Source organism: Zalophus californianus, chromosome 11 (assembly GCF_009762305.2).
Source record: "Zalophus californianus isolate mZalCal1 chromosome 11, mZalCal1.pri.v2, whole genome shotgun sequence".
Lineage (NCBI taxonomy): Eukaryota > Metazoa > Chordata > Mammalia > Carnivora > Otariidae > Zalophus > Zalophus californianus.
The window spans coordinates 44037610-44057742 of NC_045605.1; the positions used below are offsets into that span (position 1 = coordinate 44037610).

Sequence of the window (20133 nt, forward strand, 5' to 3'; positions counted from 1 at the left end):
GTCCATCCCAGATATCGTTCTGAAGTTGGAACTTCTCCTGCGAGCAGAGTGTTAACTGGTTTAAGTAAATTGAGGACACAAACCTGAGACTAGCTGTTTCTTGCTATAAATAGAGTACAAACACACACAGACTTTTTCATGAAGTAGGCTTTACAACCTTTGGAACATCTGCTAAGAGTTAGCCAATTGTAGGATTCATGGGAAAGTAGGGATGAATCTGTTAAAGATGATGAAAAACAAAACACCAACAAAAGCGTAACCTCTAAATTTATTGTGCTTTCTCTTGTAATTTAATCACTACAATATGGTGTTACATCTAAGCCAACAATTTTTCTTAGAATAGTAACTCCTTTTTTTTTTCTCCCCCCATGAGAATCCCTTTTTAACATGAAAAAAGGAAAGAGAACAAAAGGAAAAATTCTCCCCTCTTGCCTGGATTGGCTGCTCTGATAATCAGCTGGTGGGAGCCGATTGATCCATTCTGGCTGTTGAGGGCAGCCTGCTCATTTTAGTAGTTGGAGCTCATGCTTGACCATTTAAGAAATGTTTACTATCACTCCTGGATACTATGTATTTAAAAAAAAAAAGTATATGAATTTTTAAAGTTGTAGTACATTGATGGTAAGTATAATTCATTCCGAATATAATTCTTGGTCTGCATATTGATGAGCTCAGGGCTCTGTAGACCTTGTAGGTACTCCGCTATAACCCTTCGAAAGTTCTTTGCCTTCAGGTTGAGAACCACTTGCCTATGGAATTGATGGACAAGGAGATATTCAAGACAGTTGTTCACTATAGAATCTACCCACCTTCCCCCTTGTCCTTTTTTGCTTGACACATACTAGGCACTTGGTCGAGAATTTGTTTAAAAAAATGAAAATGAATCATGGAAGTAGAATTCAGTTGAGAAATAGGTTGAATAAAAAGTTATTTAAGTGTTAGATGGGAGTTGTATGTAAGTATAGACAAGTAAATAAAATAGTTTTACCCATATGGCTTAGAAAATTTTTCATTCTTCCCTTCTATAGAATGGGAGAAAATGTTGGGCAAACTTCTAAAGTCACCATTTAATTCCCTGAGCCATAACCAGAAATAGATCTTGTTGGTTTCCCTATATTAATACCTTTCCATCAGTTTGTCTGCTCTCAGCTTAAAGAAGAGTCCAAAGCTAGGAGGGACAGAGGCAACAGCTGGTGGCTGGAGGAGGAATCCTAATACCTCTTTGTATTTCTCTTTAAATCACAGTGTAAGCAGATTTGGTATTTTCCATAGCCTCAGAACATAAGTTATAGGTCAGTAGAGATCCACTTTATAAAGCCAAATGAGTTTATTGGTATACTCAGCCACACGTGGGGAGAATCGCTATTATACACTGTTGTAGGCTAGAACCCTACCTAATCACAGGCTCCTGGATGGCATTCTCTGATTAGGAATAAAAATAGGAAGAGTGTTCTAACGTTAACTGATTTCAGTATATTTCTTGAAGTGCCTATTTAATAGAACCGTTGTCAGGGCTGTTTTTGTGCTGAGAAATCAGTCACTCTGACTGGACGATAGTTAGGCCTTGTGATGGGATCATAATTTCAATAAACAGAGTAGAATATATATAAGATACTTGGCTTTAAAATTTCCCTTAACCTAATCAAGTAGTTCTAGGTCAACATATTTTGCAGAGTGATAAAAATCTATGTTCTTTTAGCAAATCCAGCTGACAGGGTAATGGGGAACTGAATTTTAAAAAATCTAAGAAAAATTATAGAGTGGAATGGACTTTATTTTTTAAAAAATATTTTGTGAGAGAAAGAGCACACACGAGTGGGGAGAGAGGGGCAGAGGAAGAGGGAGAAGCAGGCTCCCGCTGAGCAAGGAGCCCAATGTCGGACTTGATCCAGGACCCTGGGACCATGACCGAAGGCAGATGCTTAACTGACTGAGCCACTCAGGCGCCCCTGGAATTGACTTTAGATACTAGGAAAGGGAAGCACGTTTGGTGACCCTGGCTAACACAAACAACTTGCTGGCTTTAACCAGAAGCACCAGGGCATTTCCTGCAGTGGTGCTAGGGAAACCAAGTTGGGTTCTAACTCAAGAAAAATGCAGACCTATTGAAATGAGCAAAGCACATGTGGCTTTTTCTACAGACTTAGAAAATAGCTTTGAAAATGAAAAATTTTTTTTTATAAGTGAAGAATTACCAAGGCGTAAGCAGTATGTGTTATTTAAAATGTCTCATGTAAACTACAACATCGGCCTACCACTGTTAAAGAAACATCTGACATTTTTTCCATGTACATCTATCACCTTTATTTTGTGTACTGTTAGTCTACAAATCAAGTGGATTTCCATATCTCTCCATTGACTCATACCAAACCCTACCACTTGTTTCCTTTTGCCCTCTTCAGATTTGCTTTCATTAGATTGCACATTTGCTTTCGATTGTCTGTTGTTGCTGCTAGAGTTTGCCCAGCAGGTGATCTTTGCAGAGTATTCTGTTAGGCTGCTGGTCCACCTTTTCCCCAGACTATCCTACAGCTCAACAGAGCAGACAGCTTCCACAGCATTCTCCCTGCATGCCAACTTTGGAGCAGTTGTGATACCACTACTATTGCTAGGAATTTGCTTTATTAAGTTCTCAGGCCTCACCTGGAAGGTGGGCAATTTTCACGATTTAAGGTTTGTAAGTTCTTTTTGAATGGGGATCATCTTTTTTTGCATATGACTTCAAGCTAGATAAAAGCTTGGAAGGAGATAAATCTTGACACTGAAAGTTTTTTGGATAGTTTGAGTTTGGCAGGAAGCACTAGGTATATATTCATAGAAGGTAAGTTTTTCTACTCAACTTTCGCATACATTCAATTATCTGAATGCTTTGAGGGGTTACAAACTCAAATGCATTTAGGGCCCACCCAGGCAGATACCTAAGCATTTGAAATGACCCTCATATAAAACAGTAAAGAGTAATTAGACCTGTGACAAAACGGAAACTTTCTTAGAGGCATTCGTACTCAATTTTCTTTTAAAATAATGTACTGGTCAAAATAAATGACAGTACTGTCTGCAGGCTGGTTTCTAAGAGTCATCAAATTTAATAGCTTTACCATTTGGTTATTATTGGCAAACCCAACAGATCTCCACCGCTTGAGAGTACCTGCAGATTAAAAGCAGCCAGCCTCTTAAATGAAAACCGAATGTAATGAAACGGGATGTTTAATTATGGCTGACTTGGTGTTGGGTGGATAAATGATTTGTTTTATGCTTTTATGTATTTTGTTCATTTTTTATGATGAGTATGTATAAAGTTCCTCTGCACACCATCTAATCTAGTTGCTCAGAGGAAGGAAGTCATATGAAAGAGACTTAAGTCCCAAAGAACACCCTCAAGTTGAATAGGTTTTCTAGCCTTTTCCTGCTTCTCATTTCACTTTCTCGGAGAAAGTGAACTGATTTCATTTTGAAGATTAAGCCACTCAAGGGCTAAAGATGTGTAGAAGGGAAACTAGACTCATGGCTGAAAATTTTATCTTATGACCATCAAGCAAATTTTGTTGATTTTTGTTTGGGGCCCACCAGTCTTAGTAGAACTCTAAGCAAAAAAGACTTCCATGGGTGTTTCTAAAGCAGGTTGGTACTGAAAATGAGCCGTAATTTGGGAAAAACATACCAGAGGATTTAGAGCCCATTTTGTGTGCTAGTGACTTACAAATTTCCAGCTTGTCACCAACAGCCAGAAATGTCAATCATGTTTCTACAATTAAAGATTTGGGAATCCTGTCACATTTTTTTCACTCTGCTTTCTGGGTTCACCTTTCAGAATACTTTTTTTGGGGGGTAATTTGCTTGTTTTAATATAGATTCAGTATACTGAGATCCAGATTTTGTCTTTTTTAAATTTTAACAACTTGGGGTTTACTCTTAATAGTGTTTAAATTTAAGTTTAACAGTCCATGCCTAATTTTGTTTTCTTTCATGGTGATGCTTAATCTTAACATGATGACTTAGTTTCCCATTGTGAACTCTTCATAGGATGTCACTGATTTTATCAGTCAGTTGTTCATGCAGCTGGGAACTGTGAGGGTACATGATTTGAGACATCTGAGGAACAAACTGGGTGAGCTCCATTGAAATTTTTAACTTCTTAAAAGCCAGCAATGTTTGTTGATTCATCTGGGAGAGGGAGATGGAGACTAGAAAGATTAGGGTTTTTACACACATTTCTTGCTTGAGCCTGCTTATTTGCTGTTTCTTACCTGCCTGCACTATTTTATGCGAGTGATCTTTCACTTTATTCTCTTTGCACACATCGAATTGGTTCTCCCAAGTCTGATGCTTCTAACCTAAGCAGACCTAAACCCAAAAAGATCAAGACTCAGTTAAGAAAAAATCAGCTGAAGGTTGTTTCACTTCCTTGAAGTAGCTGTGCCTCCTGGGGTTGCTTTTTTTTTTTTCTTTTTCTTAAAAGGACTCAAGAAGGAACCACGTGAGGCTCTGACATTTTAGGTCTGTCTTCTGGTGGAGAGGGTGGCTCTTCCGGAGAAATTTGCATACCTGCCACTCTTCCCTGGGAGAGTCCCTCATTTTTTTCAAATTGGCTGTTGCTCAGAACTTAGACTACTGACTAAGGAAAGAGGAACTTTTTCACTCTTTACATTCTCCTCACACTTAGAAAAGAGTTTAAATCATTACTCTCATTGGATCCATAAATTCAGAGGTCTTAACGTTTTTGTGGGCAAAAGGTGGTTAGAGAGTAAAGTTGATAGAGACTTAACCATTCCTTGCATTTTAACACAATATTATTTCCCCTTTCCCTACCTCCTTTACAAACTCCTAAGTACAGAAGGGGGATATAAAAAAGGGAACTGGGGGCAAGTGTTGAAAGCTCCACGGCTTTATCCTGTATCAGCGTTTTCCAAACTGTTCATGGCCCAACAGTGGCCCACACATCTGCTGAGTAGGAATTGCTCATCGGTTCCATTCACTTCATCTTGTGAAGCTTTGGAGGTGGTTTCAGGCAGCCACCATGAATGGCTCAAAGTGGAAATTGAAGCTGAAAAGAATAAGCTTTTTTTTTCCTCCCTGAATTCCTAGTAGTTGAATAAGTATAGATTGTGTTGAATCGTTTCCTTTATTTCAGAACTTCTCAGACTCTTTAATATATCAGAGAGCGGTCGTTTAGGAAGATAAAATAGGAAAACTTTCCCCAAAAAATGAGGTCTTCTCATTTTTTGTGCAGTTTACAAAATTCTGTCTTAAAATTCTCATTCTTCCTTCTAATTAGGGGGACACCTCTACTAGAAGATTACCACCCCCACCCCACCCCCAGTATTTGCTCTGTAAATGGGATAAATAGGCTTGTACCTGGAAATAAGGATCAAAGCAGCATGAAGCCTCCCTGTAGAATTTGAAAGGTATATGTGTTAATGTATCTGGGTTGCTAGATTTAGCCTGTTTCTTCCAAGTACATTTCAAAATTATATTAGATTTATACAGTGGTAGTTAATTTCAAATGCATCTGCATGTGCTTCTTGAGCATGTTGGCTGTGTGCATGACACATGTTGCTTAAACATTCAGCTTTTGAGAATGGCAAAATAGCATTATCGTGAATGTCTTAAATAGCATTAAAAATTTACCAGCATTTCAAATACTAGTACTGTCTTTACTTATTTATTTATTTATTTATATTTAAATTAATATGATTAAACCATCCTAAGAGACAGTATGATCCTTGTTGGCTTGTAACTCTAGTTTTTATTGTCTTTTAGTTGTTACATAGAGCATCTGTTGAGGGGCTCTTTTAAAACAACAGCCAAGCACAGACTTTGGGGCTAAGAGGCAGAGCAGCATTCAGCCATGGACCTGCCTCCCTCTAACAGCTAGCAGAGGCCTCTGGCAGCTACATTCCCTTCTGGAGTCTTTCTGTGCCTGTAAAATGCTGAGCAGTCCTGGTGACCTACCTCCAAGGCAGCTGCCCTCCGGAACATTTCCTTGGAAAGCAGCAACCACCATTTTGAAATGTGAACAACCAGAGACTACACAGGAAAAAGGAAAGAAAAGTCTGGAAGTCTTAGGTGGCTTCACAATTCAGCCTTTGAATGAAAGGAAAGATATGCAACTCAAGTTTTTCCCTTTGAATATTACTCTACTGAAATTATTTTTTCCAAACTGATTAGGATTTGAATTTTGTGTTTAATTTTGTTCATAGTGCAAACTTTATTCCCAGTTAAATTATCTTCGTGTGTACCTTCTTTCTCTAATTACCTTGAGGAACCCCAGCACCTACTGTAAGGAGAAAATGCTTCAGGATATCTCAAGATGCACAGATATGTTATTGGTGGAAAGATGGTTCTGTGGAGCACTTGGTTGGGGGAACAGGCTTGCTGAGATAAGTCAAACTGCTAAAAGCTATCTTTGCAGATCATAGGCCTGCATTACCCTGGCCAGAAAGATGGGGTGATTAATACTTTTTTTTTTTTTTTGGCCTATTTTTTGATTAGATGCCAGCTTTGTACTAAGAACTTGATGCGCTTTACCTTACAAGAATCTTACAAAGTAGATATTACTAGCTTCATTTTCTAGATAGGGAAATGAGTCTCTTACAGTGCTTAAACTCACATGGCATCTAATTGTAAAATGACAAGGGCTAGTCTCTCAAGCCTAAGGACCTCCTTGGGGCTAAAGAGTAAAAGAAAAGCCATTTCACAAAGAAGTAATGGTACTTGGAGTAGGATTTCAATAGATTTTCTGGTGAATTCCAGTTTGTAAGCATCTTGAAGGCTAGTTTAATAGAATGAATTGCATTGCGTTGGCTCCTTTTGAAATTTTAGGAGAACTGGCTTAAAGCTTACGTTTCCTTACCAAATTAGGCTATTCCCTTTCTTTCCTAAACCAGAGTCCTTTTCAAGAGGAAAACTTACCTTCTTTCCTTTTGTAGTCCTCCAACTTGGAAGGAGAGCTTTGTAAGCTTCAAATTAATTACAAATTAAGTACCGTTGCCACATTGACTTCTTGCAGTTACACTATTGTTCACACTGATTGCTATCTTTCAGCTCTTTCCTACTAAACAATGGACTAGTTTCCTGCTCAGTTCAGTAAACTGAAAATGTGGGGCTACACCTAGTCCCTATTTTCTGGGAGGGCTTTTCTCCTGTATCTTTGCTTTGATGGAGGAATCTCTAGATACCGTATTTTTATCATTATTTTATTGGTTTAGATACTTTTATGACCTCTGAGAGGCACTGGTCTGCTATTCTGGGCAGGTCACGTCTTAGAAAAGTGAAGTAACTGTACACGTAACTATTTCTACGTGGGTACTTTCTTCCATCCTACCTCTGGATCTGATCATTCGTCACTCAGGACCTTGACGCAGCCCCTGTGAGACCCTCCCCGGCGCTCTCCATTTGTGGGAGAGATGCCATTATTTGGTTCACGTTGTGCTTTGCAGTCACCTCTGCTCAGGTAGTACTGTTCTAACTGCTGTAGACATGGAGTGATTTTGATAGCACATTTTCACCTTCTTCCAGATTCAAAATCTGTTGATCTCCCTGTGTGTCTTCAGAACCCTATCACCCAGGACTTGATAAGTGTTTGGAAAATTGACCACACTTCTCTTGTCTCTTCAAAGGCTTTTTTCACAAGTATTGTCAGCTTGCAAAGAATTAATTCTATAGGATTCTAGAAGCACAAATCAGGAACGATGCTATGTTTATATTTTTGGTTCTGTGTTCTAAAAAAATGAGGTTACCCGTCTCCAGAGTTCTAAAAGAGTGGTATATTTTCAACCTAATTTCCAGGATGCGAATACTGAATACTGACAAAGCAGCTAATATGTATAAGAATATATTTCATATCGAATTTAAAATCACCTCTACTAAAGTTTTTTTTTCTATTTCTCTGAGCAACTTTGCACATAAATGTTTTGATTTTGGAGAAGACTTGGTGGGTACATTTGTGTTAGGAAGCGCCATAACATAATACTGCTTAGCATTCTCTCATAACTGTTTGTCTTCTCTAGTCTTTAAATTCAGAGGGCAGGAATGTACTCTATTAACTTTTGTTCCCTGTATATAGTGTGATATGTGATAAATAGACCTTTAATAAATTTCTGTAGAAGAAAGAAAATGAATAATATTCATTTGTGTGTTGTCCTGTTGTTTCATTGATGTGTTTCTGGGAGTATTGTTACCTTTATGTACTTAAAGTCTGTGGTGGACCCTCAGGCCGTATTTGTTGAATGACATGGTAGAAAACAATTGAGACTTTTAGATTTTATCTGGTTTGTTTATATTTTAATTTTTGTGTGAGACTGTAGAGGCCAAGATAGGGCTCAAAGTTCTAACTTTCAGAATTACTCAAAACTGAGTTATCTGTCAGGGTAAATAGTGAGCTTTATGACTGCAGTGGTTCCCCAAAGCCTGGAGAAGCAACAATGGGAATGAGTCTGGAGTGCTGTAAGTTATGTCCTGCCTTCCCCTGTCTTTAGAACAGTGAGAGGCAGGAGCCAAAGGTTAGATTAGGTGAACTCTCAGATTTCTCCCAGTCTCACAGTTTATGAGAGAGGAAGTGAGGAATGAGCCAAGGGATTTTGACTACTTTGTTGAGTGATAAACTGCTGTTTTAAGTAGTTCTGGGGTGTCTATTTTCTTTTAAACTGAATGTCTTTCAAGCACTGGAAGCAAATTTATGACTCCATTTCCACATGCAAATCCAGCTGCCAGTTCCTTCAGTAAAATGCTTGAAGGTATTTGGTTGCAACCACTATAATGATTTCTTGGCAGTTTCAAAATTCTTTGAAATTCAACTTTTTAAACAAATGGTTAAATCTAGTTAGAAAACCAGAGCTAATCCTTGAAACTGACAGAGGGAAGTCTGTTTCTTTCTGAGGAAAACTGTGGTACTCTTGGGTAAGTTTGGCAAAGTATCAATTTAGTAAAATGTGCCTCGTTTTGTTTTGCTTTACTCACACTCTAGACCTGACAGCAATTGAAATAATCTACATTTACATAGATATATACAAGAAACAAAGGGCAAAACTCCAGTAAACAGTTTTTGTTAATCAGTATTGCTGGAATATAATATCTTTATGTATATGGTTTACCATTAAATCATTCAACTTCACGCCAGATATTCTTTTCGGAAATGGTGAATGATCTTGATGGATAAGATCTGGTTCTCCAAATTTTTTATAATGTATTCCACAGTGTGTAAAGGTACATTTAAGAAATTATATACATGCAGTACTATACTGATGTTTGATGTCAAACACATGGCATAATATTAAATGATTAAATATTTGATTCACTTGGATCCTGCCAAAATATATTTCATGATGCTATCCTTTGAAAATAATACAAAAGTATGCTTCATTATGGTAAGAATCTGTTAACCTATGATTTTCATACTGAAAACTTTCAACATTTGGAAGCACAGTTTTCTACTGAAAATCTTTAAAAGATTTCAATAGTTTTGATCCATTTTGTTAGAAGTATGAAAGTGTCAAAGTTTAGTAACGTTTTGAAGAATTGCTATTTGGTATTAGGGTTGATGACAATTTAATGGGCAATTTTTTAAATTGAAGTATAGTCAACACAATGTTAGATTAGTGTCAGGTGTACAATCTAGTGATTCAATGACTCTATGCATTATGCTATGCTTACCACAAGTGTAGCTAGACAAATTTGCTTTATTTATAAATAAGGTGAAAAGCTGAATAAATACTGCAGTGAATAAATACTGCAGTGATGGCAACATTTCAAAACATCTGATTTCAAAAACTTAGATTTTTATGAGGCTGACAACTCCTACTAGGAATAGGACAAATGTAAGCTTTACCCTTTGCTTATGTCTGCTTAAATTTATTTGCAAATTCTGGTTTCTCTGTAAGTATTTTAAGCCATTTGTTCATATTGTGAGAATTAGCTTAATTAAATCAGGTAAGTACATAAATCAGTTTAGGTAGGCACATGTAAAAGGGAAGATGCCATGTCCTAACCTTCGCATTGGTAAACACAGTGCATGGCAGGTGAACGTTGGACCTTGAAACTGAGTGGCGGTGTCACTGTTGCTTTGGATATTAAATAACAGTGGAAGTGGGTTTTCAGTTTTATTTATATAATTACAAATGTAAATAAAAATTCTATTGGGCGCCTGGGTGGCTCAGTTGGTTAAGCAACTGCCTTCGGCTCAGGTCATGATCCTGGAGTCCCGGGATCGAGTCCCACATCGGGCTCCCTGCCGAGTCCCACATCGGGCTCCCTGCTCGGCAAGGAGCCTGCTTCTCCCTCTGGCCCTCACCCCTCTCGTGTACTCTCTCTCATTCTCGCTCTCTCAAATAAATAAATAAATCTTTAAAAAAAAAAAAAAATTCTATTTTTCCCAATATTCCAGTGGATCATCTTTTCATTTCATTTTGGAAGCCACAGGGTAGGACCCGTATCAGCTGTTCAGTTGCCAGATTGGGTTTAGTGTTTAAGTTCTTCCATGGCAAGAGTAAAGTCTTAAGACAACTTTGTATCTTCCATGGTAACAGGTTGTAGTATTTATATTGTTGCTTTTTGAGTGTTTCATAACTTTTTAAACTCTTCACACTTCAATGTCCTCTTTATCCGTCATAGGAATCCAGTGAAGTGTGGGTTTCATTCCCATTATCAGGTGAAGAAACTGGGGCTTCTTAGTTGTGGCTTACTCAAGTTTACATAAATTATAAGTGGCAGAATAAGATTTAAAGGGCAAAGTTCTTTTTACTAAACTGCTTTTTTCTCATAGTGCATCACATAAAGTATTCAAATATTTGCCAAGTATATTATTAATCAGGGAAACAGTGGAACAAGTTGATTTGAAACCCCTCAGTGTCAAAAAAGCCATTGGGAGAGACGCAGGGTAAATAACTTGAGTTCTAAAATATCCCAGTCTGTTCTTTTTCAGATGGTTAATATTACTAGGTAAATGTAAATAAAATGAGTGGGAAGTTAAGGAGGGGTTTGAGAGTGTTTGGCAATCCCGCAGTAATTTTGAAGAAGCAAGTGGATAGCTATGGAATACCAGTAGTTTCCTAACCCTAAGGGCTGGCATGTGGAATTTCTTTACATTTTATGAAATTATGTATTTGTTGAAATTGGCATAAATAGAATCTAATCTGTGCAAGACTGTATTGAGACACTGATGTTTACATAAATGAAATAAATGAAAACTCTTAAAAAAAATTTTTGGCTACATTTCAAGCTGGATAGTGTGGCCAAAACTTCAACTTCTGGATTGGTAATAATGTCAGAAATCATAATAAGAAATATTTCATGAGAGCAGCAAAAAAAAAACAGATACCATGAGAAGGTTCCAGGCAAGAAAATAACAGCACAGAGTGTGGTCCTCTCAGGCTGGAAGGTCATGAGCACTTGGCTTCTGGAGTGGTAAATCCCTCCTTTCTACTGAGTTCTGCACGGTGTTGTTAACAACTCTGTCCTACCTTTTATAAGGTAATTTCAGGGTCTCTCTAGTATCTTAGAAGCACCACACTTCTCTTACAAATTTCATATCTTTTCTGAGTTTCTTGTGTTACTGCTAAACGGGACTTGGCATCTATTGTTCCTTCTATTCTATTCTTCATTCATGTATTCACTCATTCCATAACTAATTGCTTCCTAATGCCAGTTTCCTAGTTCCTGAATAAACAAAAAGTCCTGTTCTCACAGTGCTTGTTTTTGAGGACAGAACAACCTCATAAGCTGCTGTGAAAATTAAATAGGTTAGTATATATAAAACAATCTATGAGGTGGAATCTTTTATCATCCTGATTTTATGGATGAGGACACAGAAAGGATAAGTAACCTGCTTAGGCTCACACGGCCAGTAAGTGGCAGAGCTGGATATAGTCTAGGCAGTCCAGCCAGAAAAACATATCCTAGACCTCTACCCACCTCCCATCAAAAATGGTAAAAAGACTTAACAAACGAAGGCAATATAAATACTTCACCGTGGGGAAGGACTGGTACCTGTTAGGGCTGCTAGAGAATGTAGGTGGCCCTTAAAGTGCTTTGACAACAATTTGGACCTGATTCATGGGAGTCCATTAATCTTCTGCAACTTTTTTTTTTTTTTAAGGAAACAATGGGTGAAGCAATGATCCAATCACCTGTGAGCCCATATTTGAATTCTCTCTTCTCCATTTACTTTGTGAAGCCACTTTTTTTTTTTTTCATGAGAAGGGGAATGCCTGTTATCCCAAGGAATCATTTTGTGGCTCAAATGATACAGACAGAAACCCTTTGCAAATTGGGATTTAAACCTTTGGCTGCATGACGTCTAGGTATCTCCTCTCTGTGTTGGGCAATTGACCAGTATGTTTACTTCTCTAGCTCTTTGTGAGAATACAAAAGGGTATGAAGAAGTGGTACGCAGTATGGGGAAGAACCCTTGGATCTAGGAGCCCTTGGTTATAAATTCTCATTTGACCACCTTCTTTAGGGCTCTTTTTTTTTTTTTTTTTTTGGTCCCTGAGACTGTATTATCTCTTTGTTTCCCTGAGCCTCTAAGATTGATGAGTGACCTGTGAAGTATTTATAAAGCATGAAGTGAGAGGTAAATGTGGAGGTGCTGTCGTGCTGTATGTCAATGAGGAATCTCGAGTCCTTAAACAGATCTGGTAAGAGAATGCAGTGAAACAAGTCATGCTTTGGTGAATTTTTTCCCCCTTTCGAAATAACAAGTCAGCCTTCCTGTCACAGGGAAAGCTCATTTGGTGTTAGACATGTTGCTTGTAACTATGACTCAGTTGTGTCAACCAGGTGTGCAAAACCACACTGATGAAAAACGTGGGGCCCAGTTCTTCCAACTTGAATGCCCGTAACTCTTTTGGTATGTAGGGAAAGTTATTTCATCTGTGATCTAAATTTCTGCCTAGATGGGGAAATTTCCTGGGCTTCTCCATCATGGTTAGCTTGTTGAACTGCATGATGTCATAATGAATTATTTACATCTGCTGCTTTCATTGAATTGTGAGCCTCTTCAGGTTTGGGCTGGGGCCACCTCAGTACATATGTGTGTGCATGCCTAGCACATGCACAATGCCTGAGAAAAATGTGCCCAATCAATACTTGATAAATAAGTGAAAGAACTTAGCAAAACACAAAATAGGTTGTATAAATAACAATTTTTTTTCCAGAAAGTGCAATTCTAGTTCCAAACAGATGAGCCTTAGTAGCCTTTAACAACACCTGGACTATCCCTCAGGGGTGTCCTCTTCTAGGACTTTGTAGGCTGTGAGTCTCATTCTTAGGAAATAAGAGTATTTTTTTAAAGTGATTAATTTCACAAAATTTATGTAACACTCTTCATTTTATAAACAAGAAAATTCCACCCAGAGACCCATTTCACCTTTTGTTTCCATTTTTTAAAAACCATATTTCAGAAAAATTTTATGTGTTTGTATTCAACTTAAGCACTGTCTTGTAATTTCTTTTTCTTCTTAACATAGGTTTGCTTTTTTTATGGTTCTGTGGAGGGGTTGATGCACTTTTTCTTATAAGGCCAGATAGTAAATGTTCCAGGCTTTGTGGGCCTGTGTCCTCTGAGCAGCTGCGCAGTCCTGCTGCTGTAGCATGACAACAGCCGTAGACCGCGCAGATACGAGGGGGCCTGGCTGTGCTCAGTAAAACTATACTCACAGAAGCACTCAGGCTGCTCTAGCCCTACTTTACCTACCTCTCTCCTACAGAACTACTATTTATCATGTAGAATGCTATATAATACTATTTGAGTTATTAATTTACTAAATTATTTTTATACATGAACATTTGGGCACTTTTGTTCTTGGTTTTGTTTTTAGGTTTTCTGTTCTCTTGTGAGGAGTGTCTTCCTATATTTAGCATTTTTTTTCATTTATGTGTATATGACAGTTTCTTTGAGATACATTTCAAGAACTCTTCAGTCTTGTGAGACTGCTTTCTAAAACCTCAAGGGTGGGGGAGCCTTGGCTTAGCCCTGCCTGGCCTGTCTGACAGCTGACAGCCGAGAAGGGAACATGATTGAGAGCCTGTGCCAGAGAGAAACGAAATACAACGCTAAAGGGTTTAGGTTACATCATACGAGGTTACCCATAATTACTGTGTTTCTGATCTATAAAAATAGCAGTCGAGTGTAGTTTTGAATAATATAAATTTTAGTGACCCCATACAACATACCCTCTAATGTCGCAGCTCAGTCATATCCTAGGCCTCTACTCAGTGTTCCGCATCCTGAGTTGGGGCTTTGGCAGGGACAGAAGGAGTGGTGAGCTGAACTCATGCAAGTGAAGATATTCTTAGCCAGAGGTAGATAGACAGGTCTCACAATATCATGAACCACAAATACAGATGCAAAGTGTAAGTATCTATGAGTAGTCCATAGTAACTTATTCTGTGCTGGAGAGCTTAGTGGATGGTGAAGCCTAGGATTCAAATCCAGCTCTTTGGGATTGTAAAGCCAGACAGTTTTAACTCCATTCCTAAAGAGATGATTCAAATTTAGAGAGAGTCAGATGCAATAAGGTAATTTTACTTGATGTATAGTTTAGCCCATACATGCCTCTGAACTCAGGGTTTCCAAACCACAGGCCTATTTTTGTTTGTTTTGTTTTTTAGATTTTTATTTCAGAGAGAGAACACAAGCTGGGGAGACAGGCAGAGGGAGAGAGGGAGAAGCAGACTCCCCGCTGAGCAGGGAGCCCAATGCTGGAGCTCCATCCCAGGACCCTGGGATCATGACCCAAGGCGAAGGCAGACACTTAACTGCAGGAGCCACCCAGGCACCCCTCACAGGCCTGTTTTTGTAAATAAAGTTTTATTGGTACACAGCCTAGTTCATGCATGTCTGTATTCCCTATACATCTTTTATATGGCAGTGGCAGAGTTGAGTGGTTTTGACAGAGGCCTTATAGTTTGCAAGCCTTAAAGTATCGATTTTTCTGGCTTTTAAAAAAGAAGCTTGCCAACCCCTGCACACAGGTAAAGTACTATCCGTCATATTAATTAGGAGTTTGCAAACGATAGCCCATGAACCAAAAATAACCTACTGTGTACTTGTGGAAAGTATTGCAACACAGCTGACCACCGTGCCAGTTTGTTTATGTGTTGTCTGACTGCTTTTGGGCTTTTGTTCCATTAGATTAAGTCAATGCCTGAAATCAGCCCAAGTCCCTCCTCATTGAAATTTAGCGTGATTTTTTCCTTTCTTCTTCCCAAAACTCTGTGCTCTCATTCTGGATTTTGTGTCCCTCCTCCATGAGGAGATGTTATAATGTGAATGTTTGTAAGCTCTGGAGCTTAAGTATGAGTTCAAATCCCAGGTCTGTCACTTTGTAGGTGTTTTTCAGTATTAACTTTCAATGAGACAAAGGGCCAGATTCGTGAAATTAAATGGAGAGCATATTTAATAATCAGGTTCCTCTTAGCTCCCCCGTAATCAGAATGTCCTACTCAATGGTGAGGTTGACAGAAGAAAGGATTTTGTTGTTGTATGGAAATGTTTCACTCTTTGTTTTGTAGTTTGCCGGGGTCCATCTTCTGTGAGTAGAAAACTATATTCTGACAGCCCAAGCAGAATTTTGTTTCTGCCAATTCACAGCTCTGTTTCCTTAGGAGCTCCGTGGCCTCTCTGAGCTGGGCCTCCACTCCTTTGCTGGTAAAGTGGGGTTATGGAAGCCTCCTTCCTCCTAGGGTTCCTGTGAGGATTGAAGGAGGGAACTTTTGTAAAATGCCTGGAATGTGGTAGATGCTCTAAAAATGTTTCTTTCCCTGCATTTGATTCCCAGAAGTGTTTTCTTATGTAAATTTTGTTTGGCACTTAGTGATGGTAATCATAGAAAAGTTTATTTCTCATCCTTTTCTAGGCCAATTCTCAGAATGTAACCTCTCAGGGTGAAGTTTTTATTTTGGTTGGCAGAGGCTGGTTCCCAAGATGAAATGAAAAAAGAGCATCTTGACTGTGAATGGGAGCCAGGGAAATGGACCTGAGAGATGAACATCAATTCACTTGACGTTTCCTTCCCTGTTTTGATTATAGTATAAAGAAGAGGGTCACACGGTAACCAGTTACTGCAACGAGACCCTGCCTGGATGGGTGCATGACGTGCTGGGCCGGAACTGGGCTTGTTTTACTGGAACCAAAATGGGAGCCATCCCTGAGAAAGTGAAGGTGAACACAGCACACTCTGAGAGGCTCCGGGAAAAGTGAGTCGTCACCAGTGGGAGATACATTTAGTTTTGTTTTAGAGTATGTAGCAGTATGTGTCTAGGTTAGTTCTTGGAAATTTTTTTTTTGATTATATAAAATTTATTTGACTTAGAAACAGAAGCCATATTCTATAAAAATTCACTGGTGTTGAGTAATGGAACTGAGAGGAGAAAGTATTTTTTTCACAGCACTCTGAAAGTAATGGACCAGTGATGGCTTTAAAGGAAATTTATATGAGAGAGTATAGAATTGCAGTGACTAATAAAGAAAAATCATTTTATTATTGCCATGTGATAACATGTTGTAGAACACTCGTAGATACATGTTTATGTTGCAACAAATGTAGGTGATACTAACTGAAATAAATTTTACACAAGGCAGTGAATAACCGAAATAAAAATTCTTAGTATTGATGGAGTGTAGTAGTTTGCTAGGGCTGCCATAAGGAGCCCAGACTGCGTGGCTTATGCAACAGAAATGTATTTTCTCACAGTTCTGTAGGCTACAAGTCCAAGGTCAGTGTCAGCAGGTTTGGATTTTTGGGAAGCCTCTCTCCCTGACCTGACATGTCCACCTTCTCCTGGTGTCCTTACACGGCCTCCCTCTGTCTGTGTCCTGCTCTCTTTTTCTCATAAGCGCACCCAGTCATATCAGGGTTGGGACCACCCATATGACCTCATTTTACCATAATTTCATTATTAAAGGTCATATCTCCAAATATAGTCACTTTTAGAGGTACTGGAGGTTAGGACTTAAACCTGTGAATTTTGGAAGGACACAATTCAGCTTACAACATGCAGTTAATGTTTTTGTTAAGTGAGGTTCAGTTTAAGTAACTGAACCACACAAGAGATTTCAGATTTTATTCACTTGGAAGGGAAAGATAAATGGATATTAATGGTAGCAACTTCTTCCTGTTTCATTTAGTTTGTCAAATCCATGGAAAGGACACATGAATAAATCATCCCAAGCCAGGCCATGCTGGGAGTGAATGATTCTGTAGTAAAGAGGTTGGGGACAAGAGTTTAAAGGGACAAATTGTTCTTGTCTGGGAAGGTACTCACCAAGATCTAAACTAATACATCCCCTCCATTTTGAATTTACCTTTTAAATTGCTTTGCTTGACGTGATCCTTGAACAATACATTTCCTATTAAACTGTTCACTTTTCACCCTACCATTTAGGAGGTACTATGTACTAATGTGTTCTTTTTGATTATTTCAAATGTTGCCTCATTTAATGAAGAAGCTACCAGCTGGAGTGCTCAGAACCTATGTTATTGCACCTATAAAATGAACATTGGGGACTAAATTACCTTCAAGGTCCCTTTCAGCTCTTAATGATCTGTCATCCCATAGTAAAGTACGTTATTTTTAATTTACTTGGATCTTAAACACTGAAAATAAGTGTTTAAGACCTACCTTGTTATTATAACGCACATGTCAGTGTCTGATATTTGCTAGACGTCAATGATAAAGCAAGGGAAGTAGGGCTGAGTTACTGTTGCTCGAATACTTCAAAATCAATAGTGACTCATTAGTAGAAAATACTTCAAAATACACATTTACAATTTAAAATTTTATCCCCTTGTTTAAAGAGACAAACAACTGTAACTTGTTTTTGTTGTTGTACAAGTGTTGTCAGAAATATGATATAGGCAGTTTTAAAATCTCTTTAGTAAAGGTACTTCTCTGGTTTCATACTTTGCAACAAGAAGGGAAGAACTTTGATAAAAACATAACGTTCTGAATATAGTTGCCCATCTTTCTTATTATCTTCAGTGCTTCCAGGTTTTTTGACTATGTCAAAATACTTCCTCAGTGAACATCTAAATAAAAAGAGAAAGAAAAGTTCATAGTATGGCTAGATGTTCTCAGATTAGGTATATCTTGCTCTGCATGGTTGTGAAGTCTTGGATAATGAGTCACACTTGAGTGACGGAATCTTCTCTAAGTAGAAATAATATGGTGTGTATTCTGTAATTCCTAGCATCTGGCACATAGGTTTGATACATGTTTGAATTGTGTGACTATCTTTTTGCTTTGTAAACATGCTCTTTGTGTTGGATTTATCTGTATCTGTACCCAAGCATTTGATAACAGGGAAACCAGTGCTTCTCAAATTTTAATGTTACTATGACTCAGCTGGGAATCTTGTTAAAATGTAGATTCTGACTTAGGTGGTTTGGATTGGATACTTAGAGGGCTTTCAGGTGCTGCTGCTAATACAGGACTCAAGAACCAAATTTGAGTAACAAGGATATAAACCCAGGTCCAATGTGATAATTTTTTGCATCCTATGGTAATAGTGTTTGCCATGTTATACGTACGTGATACACAGTTCCTGCCGTCCTCTCCTTTTATTATTATTATTACAAAGTTAGAAAGGTTGCATTGTAGAAATTGTAGAGGGTGGGGAAAGGTGGTGATCCTGCATTGTCATTCAGATAACCATTTTTGGCATTTAAAGAAGAGTATTTATAATATAAATATCCTTTCACAAAACGGTTAATTCTATCTAAACTTCTTTGATACCCTTTTTTGTTATGTTAATCACCATACATTACATCGTTAGTTTTTGATACAGTGTTCCATGATTCATTGTTTGCATATAACACCCAGTGCTCCATGCAGAACGTGCCCTCTTTAATACCCATCACCAGGCTAACCCATCCCCCCACGCCCCTCCCCTCTAGAACCCTCAGTTTGTTTCTCAGAGTCCATCGTCTCTCATGGTTCGTCCCCCCCTCCGATTTCCCCCCCCTTCATTCTTCCCCTCCTGCTATCTTCTTCTTCTTCTTTTTTTTTTTTTAACATATAATGTATTACTTGTTTCAGAGGTACAGGTCTGTGATTCAACAGTCTTACACACTTCACAGCACTCACCATAGCACATACCCTCCCCAATGTCTATCACCCAGCCACCCCATCCCTCCCACCCCCACCACTCCAGCAACCCTCAGTTTGTTTCCTGAGATTAAGAATTCCTCATATCATTGAGGTCATATAATACATGTCTTTCTCCGATTGACTTATTTCACTCAGCATAATACCCTCTAGTTCCATCCACGTCATTGCAGATGGCATAAACTTCTTTGATATCCTGCCTTATTATTTAATGTAGTGTGAACACTCTTCCATATCACTTGTTAATATTAAAAATAAAACTGCCAATTATTTTACCAGCAAAATATGGTTTTATTCGGGAATAACAGGGAACCGCAACTGGAACAAACAAGCTAAGGCAAAAACTGTAGGCAAAGCTGCAGAACAAAGGAGAAGCAGACTCTTTTATAGAGGAAAGGAGGGAGTTGGGAAGGCTTTTACAAACAAAAAGTCCATTGGAATCAACTGGGAGTTGGAAGTATAGTGGCTTCTCATTGGCTGAGCTGTGGCAATCTCTCATTGGCTGGACTGTGTCCAGGGGAAAGTTGTGACTATCTCTCATTGGCTGGGCTGTTCCTCGTACTGGAATAGCAAAGTGTATCCACATGCAAGGTCCCTCCCTATCTTCCTTTACAAATCCTACAAATCTTTGGATTTGTAATTGATGAAGAGTGGTAGGGCATGAGAGCTAGTTTCCCTGCCAACCTCCCTACTCCATTTTAGTGAGGTTTCCCTTAATTAATAGTCACACACTGAATGATGTTCTGTACATTTTTACTGAATAAACTAGATAGTAAATGAAGTACCATTATTTCTTTAATTGTTCCTTATCTTAAAACATTTATTTAGGTTATTCACAATTTATCACTATTACAAAAGTGTTTCATTGAACATCCTTATACATACATCTTAGTTAACTTGAATTTTTATTTTTATAGGAGTCATTCCAATTCCAGGCTGTTAGTATACATGTGCCTCTCCTCAGGCAACGGTGAAGAATGCTTTTTGGACCCTCCTCATAGGTTGTCTCTTCATGTATGAACCAAACCC

At 38.4% G+C, this 20133-nt stretch overlaps 1 protein-coding gene across 3 annotated transcripts in view; it reads left to right on the forward strand.

Annotated features, from left to right (window-relative positions):
* The window catches only part of CTSC (cathepsin C), a 38640-nt gene that overhangs the window by 2901 nt on the left and 15606 nt on the right, over positions 1 to 20133 (forward strand). Inside the window, exons 3-5 of one of the 3 annotated variants that reach the window (XR_003517417.1) lie at positions 4024 to 4108; positions 5276 to 5405; positions 5761 to 8197. Coding sequence is in view for 2 of the 3 variants with exons in the window: in XM_027579271.1 (XP_027435072.1) it covers positions 16028 to 16194 (167 nt within the window). In the remaining variant the exon portion in view is untranslated. Of the gene's footprint in view, positions 1 to 4023; positions 4109 to 5275; positions 5406 to 5760; positions 8198 to 16027; positions 16195 to 20133 lie in introns of those variants that run through there. The other 2 variants (XM_027579272.1, XM_027579271.1) reach the window with 2 other exon arrangements.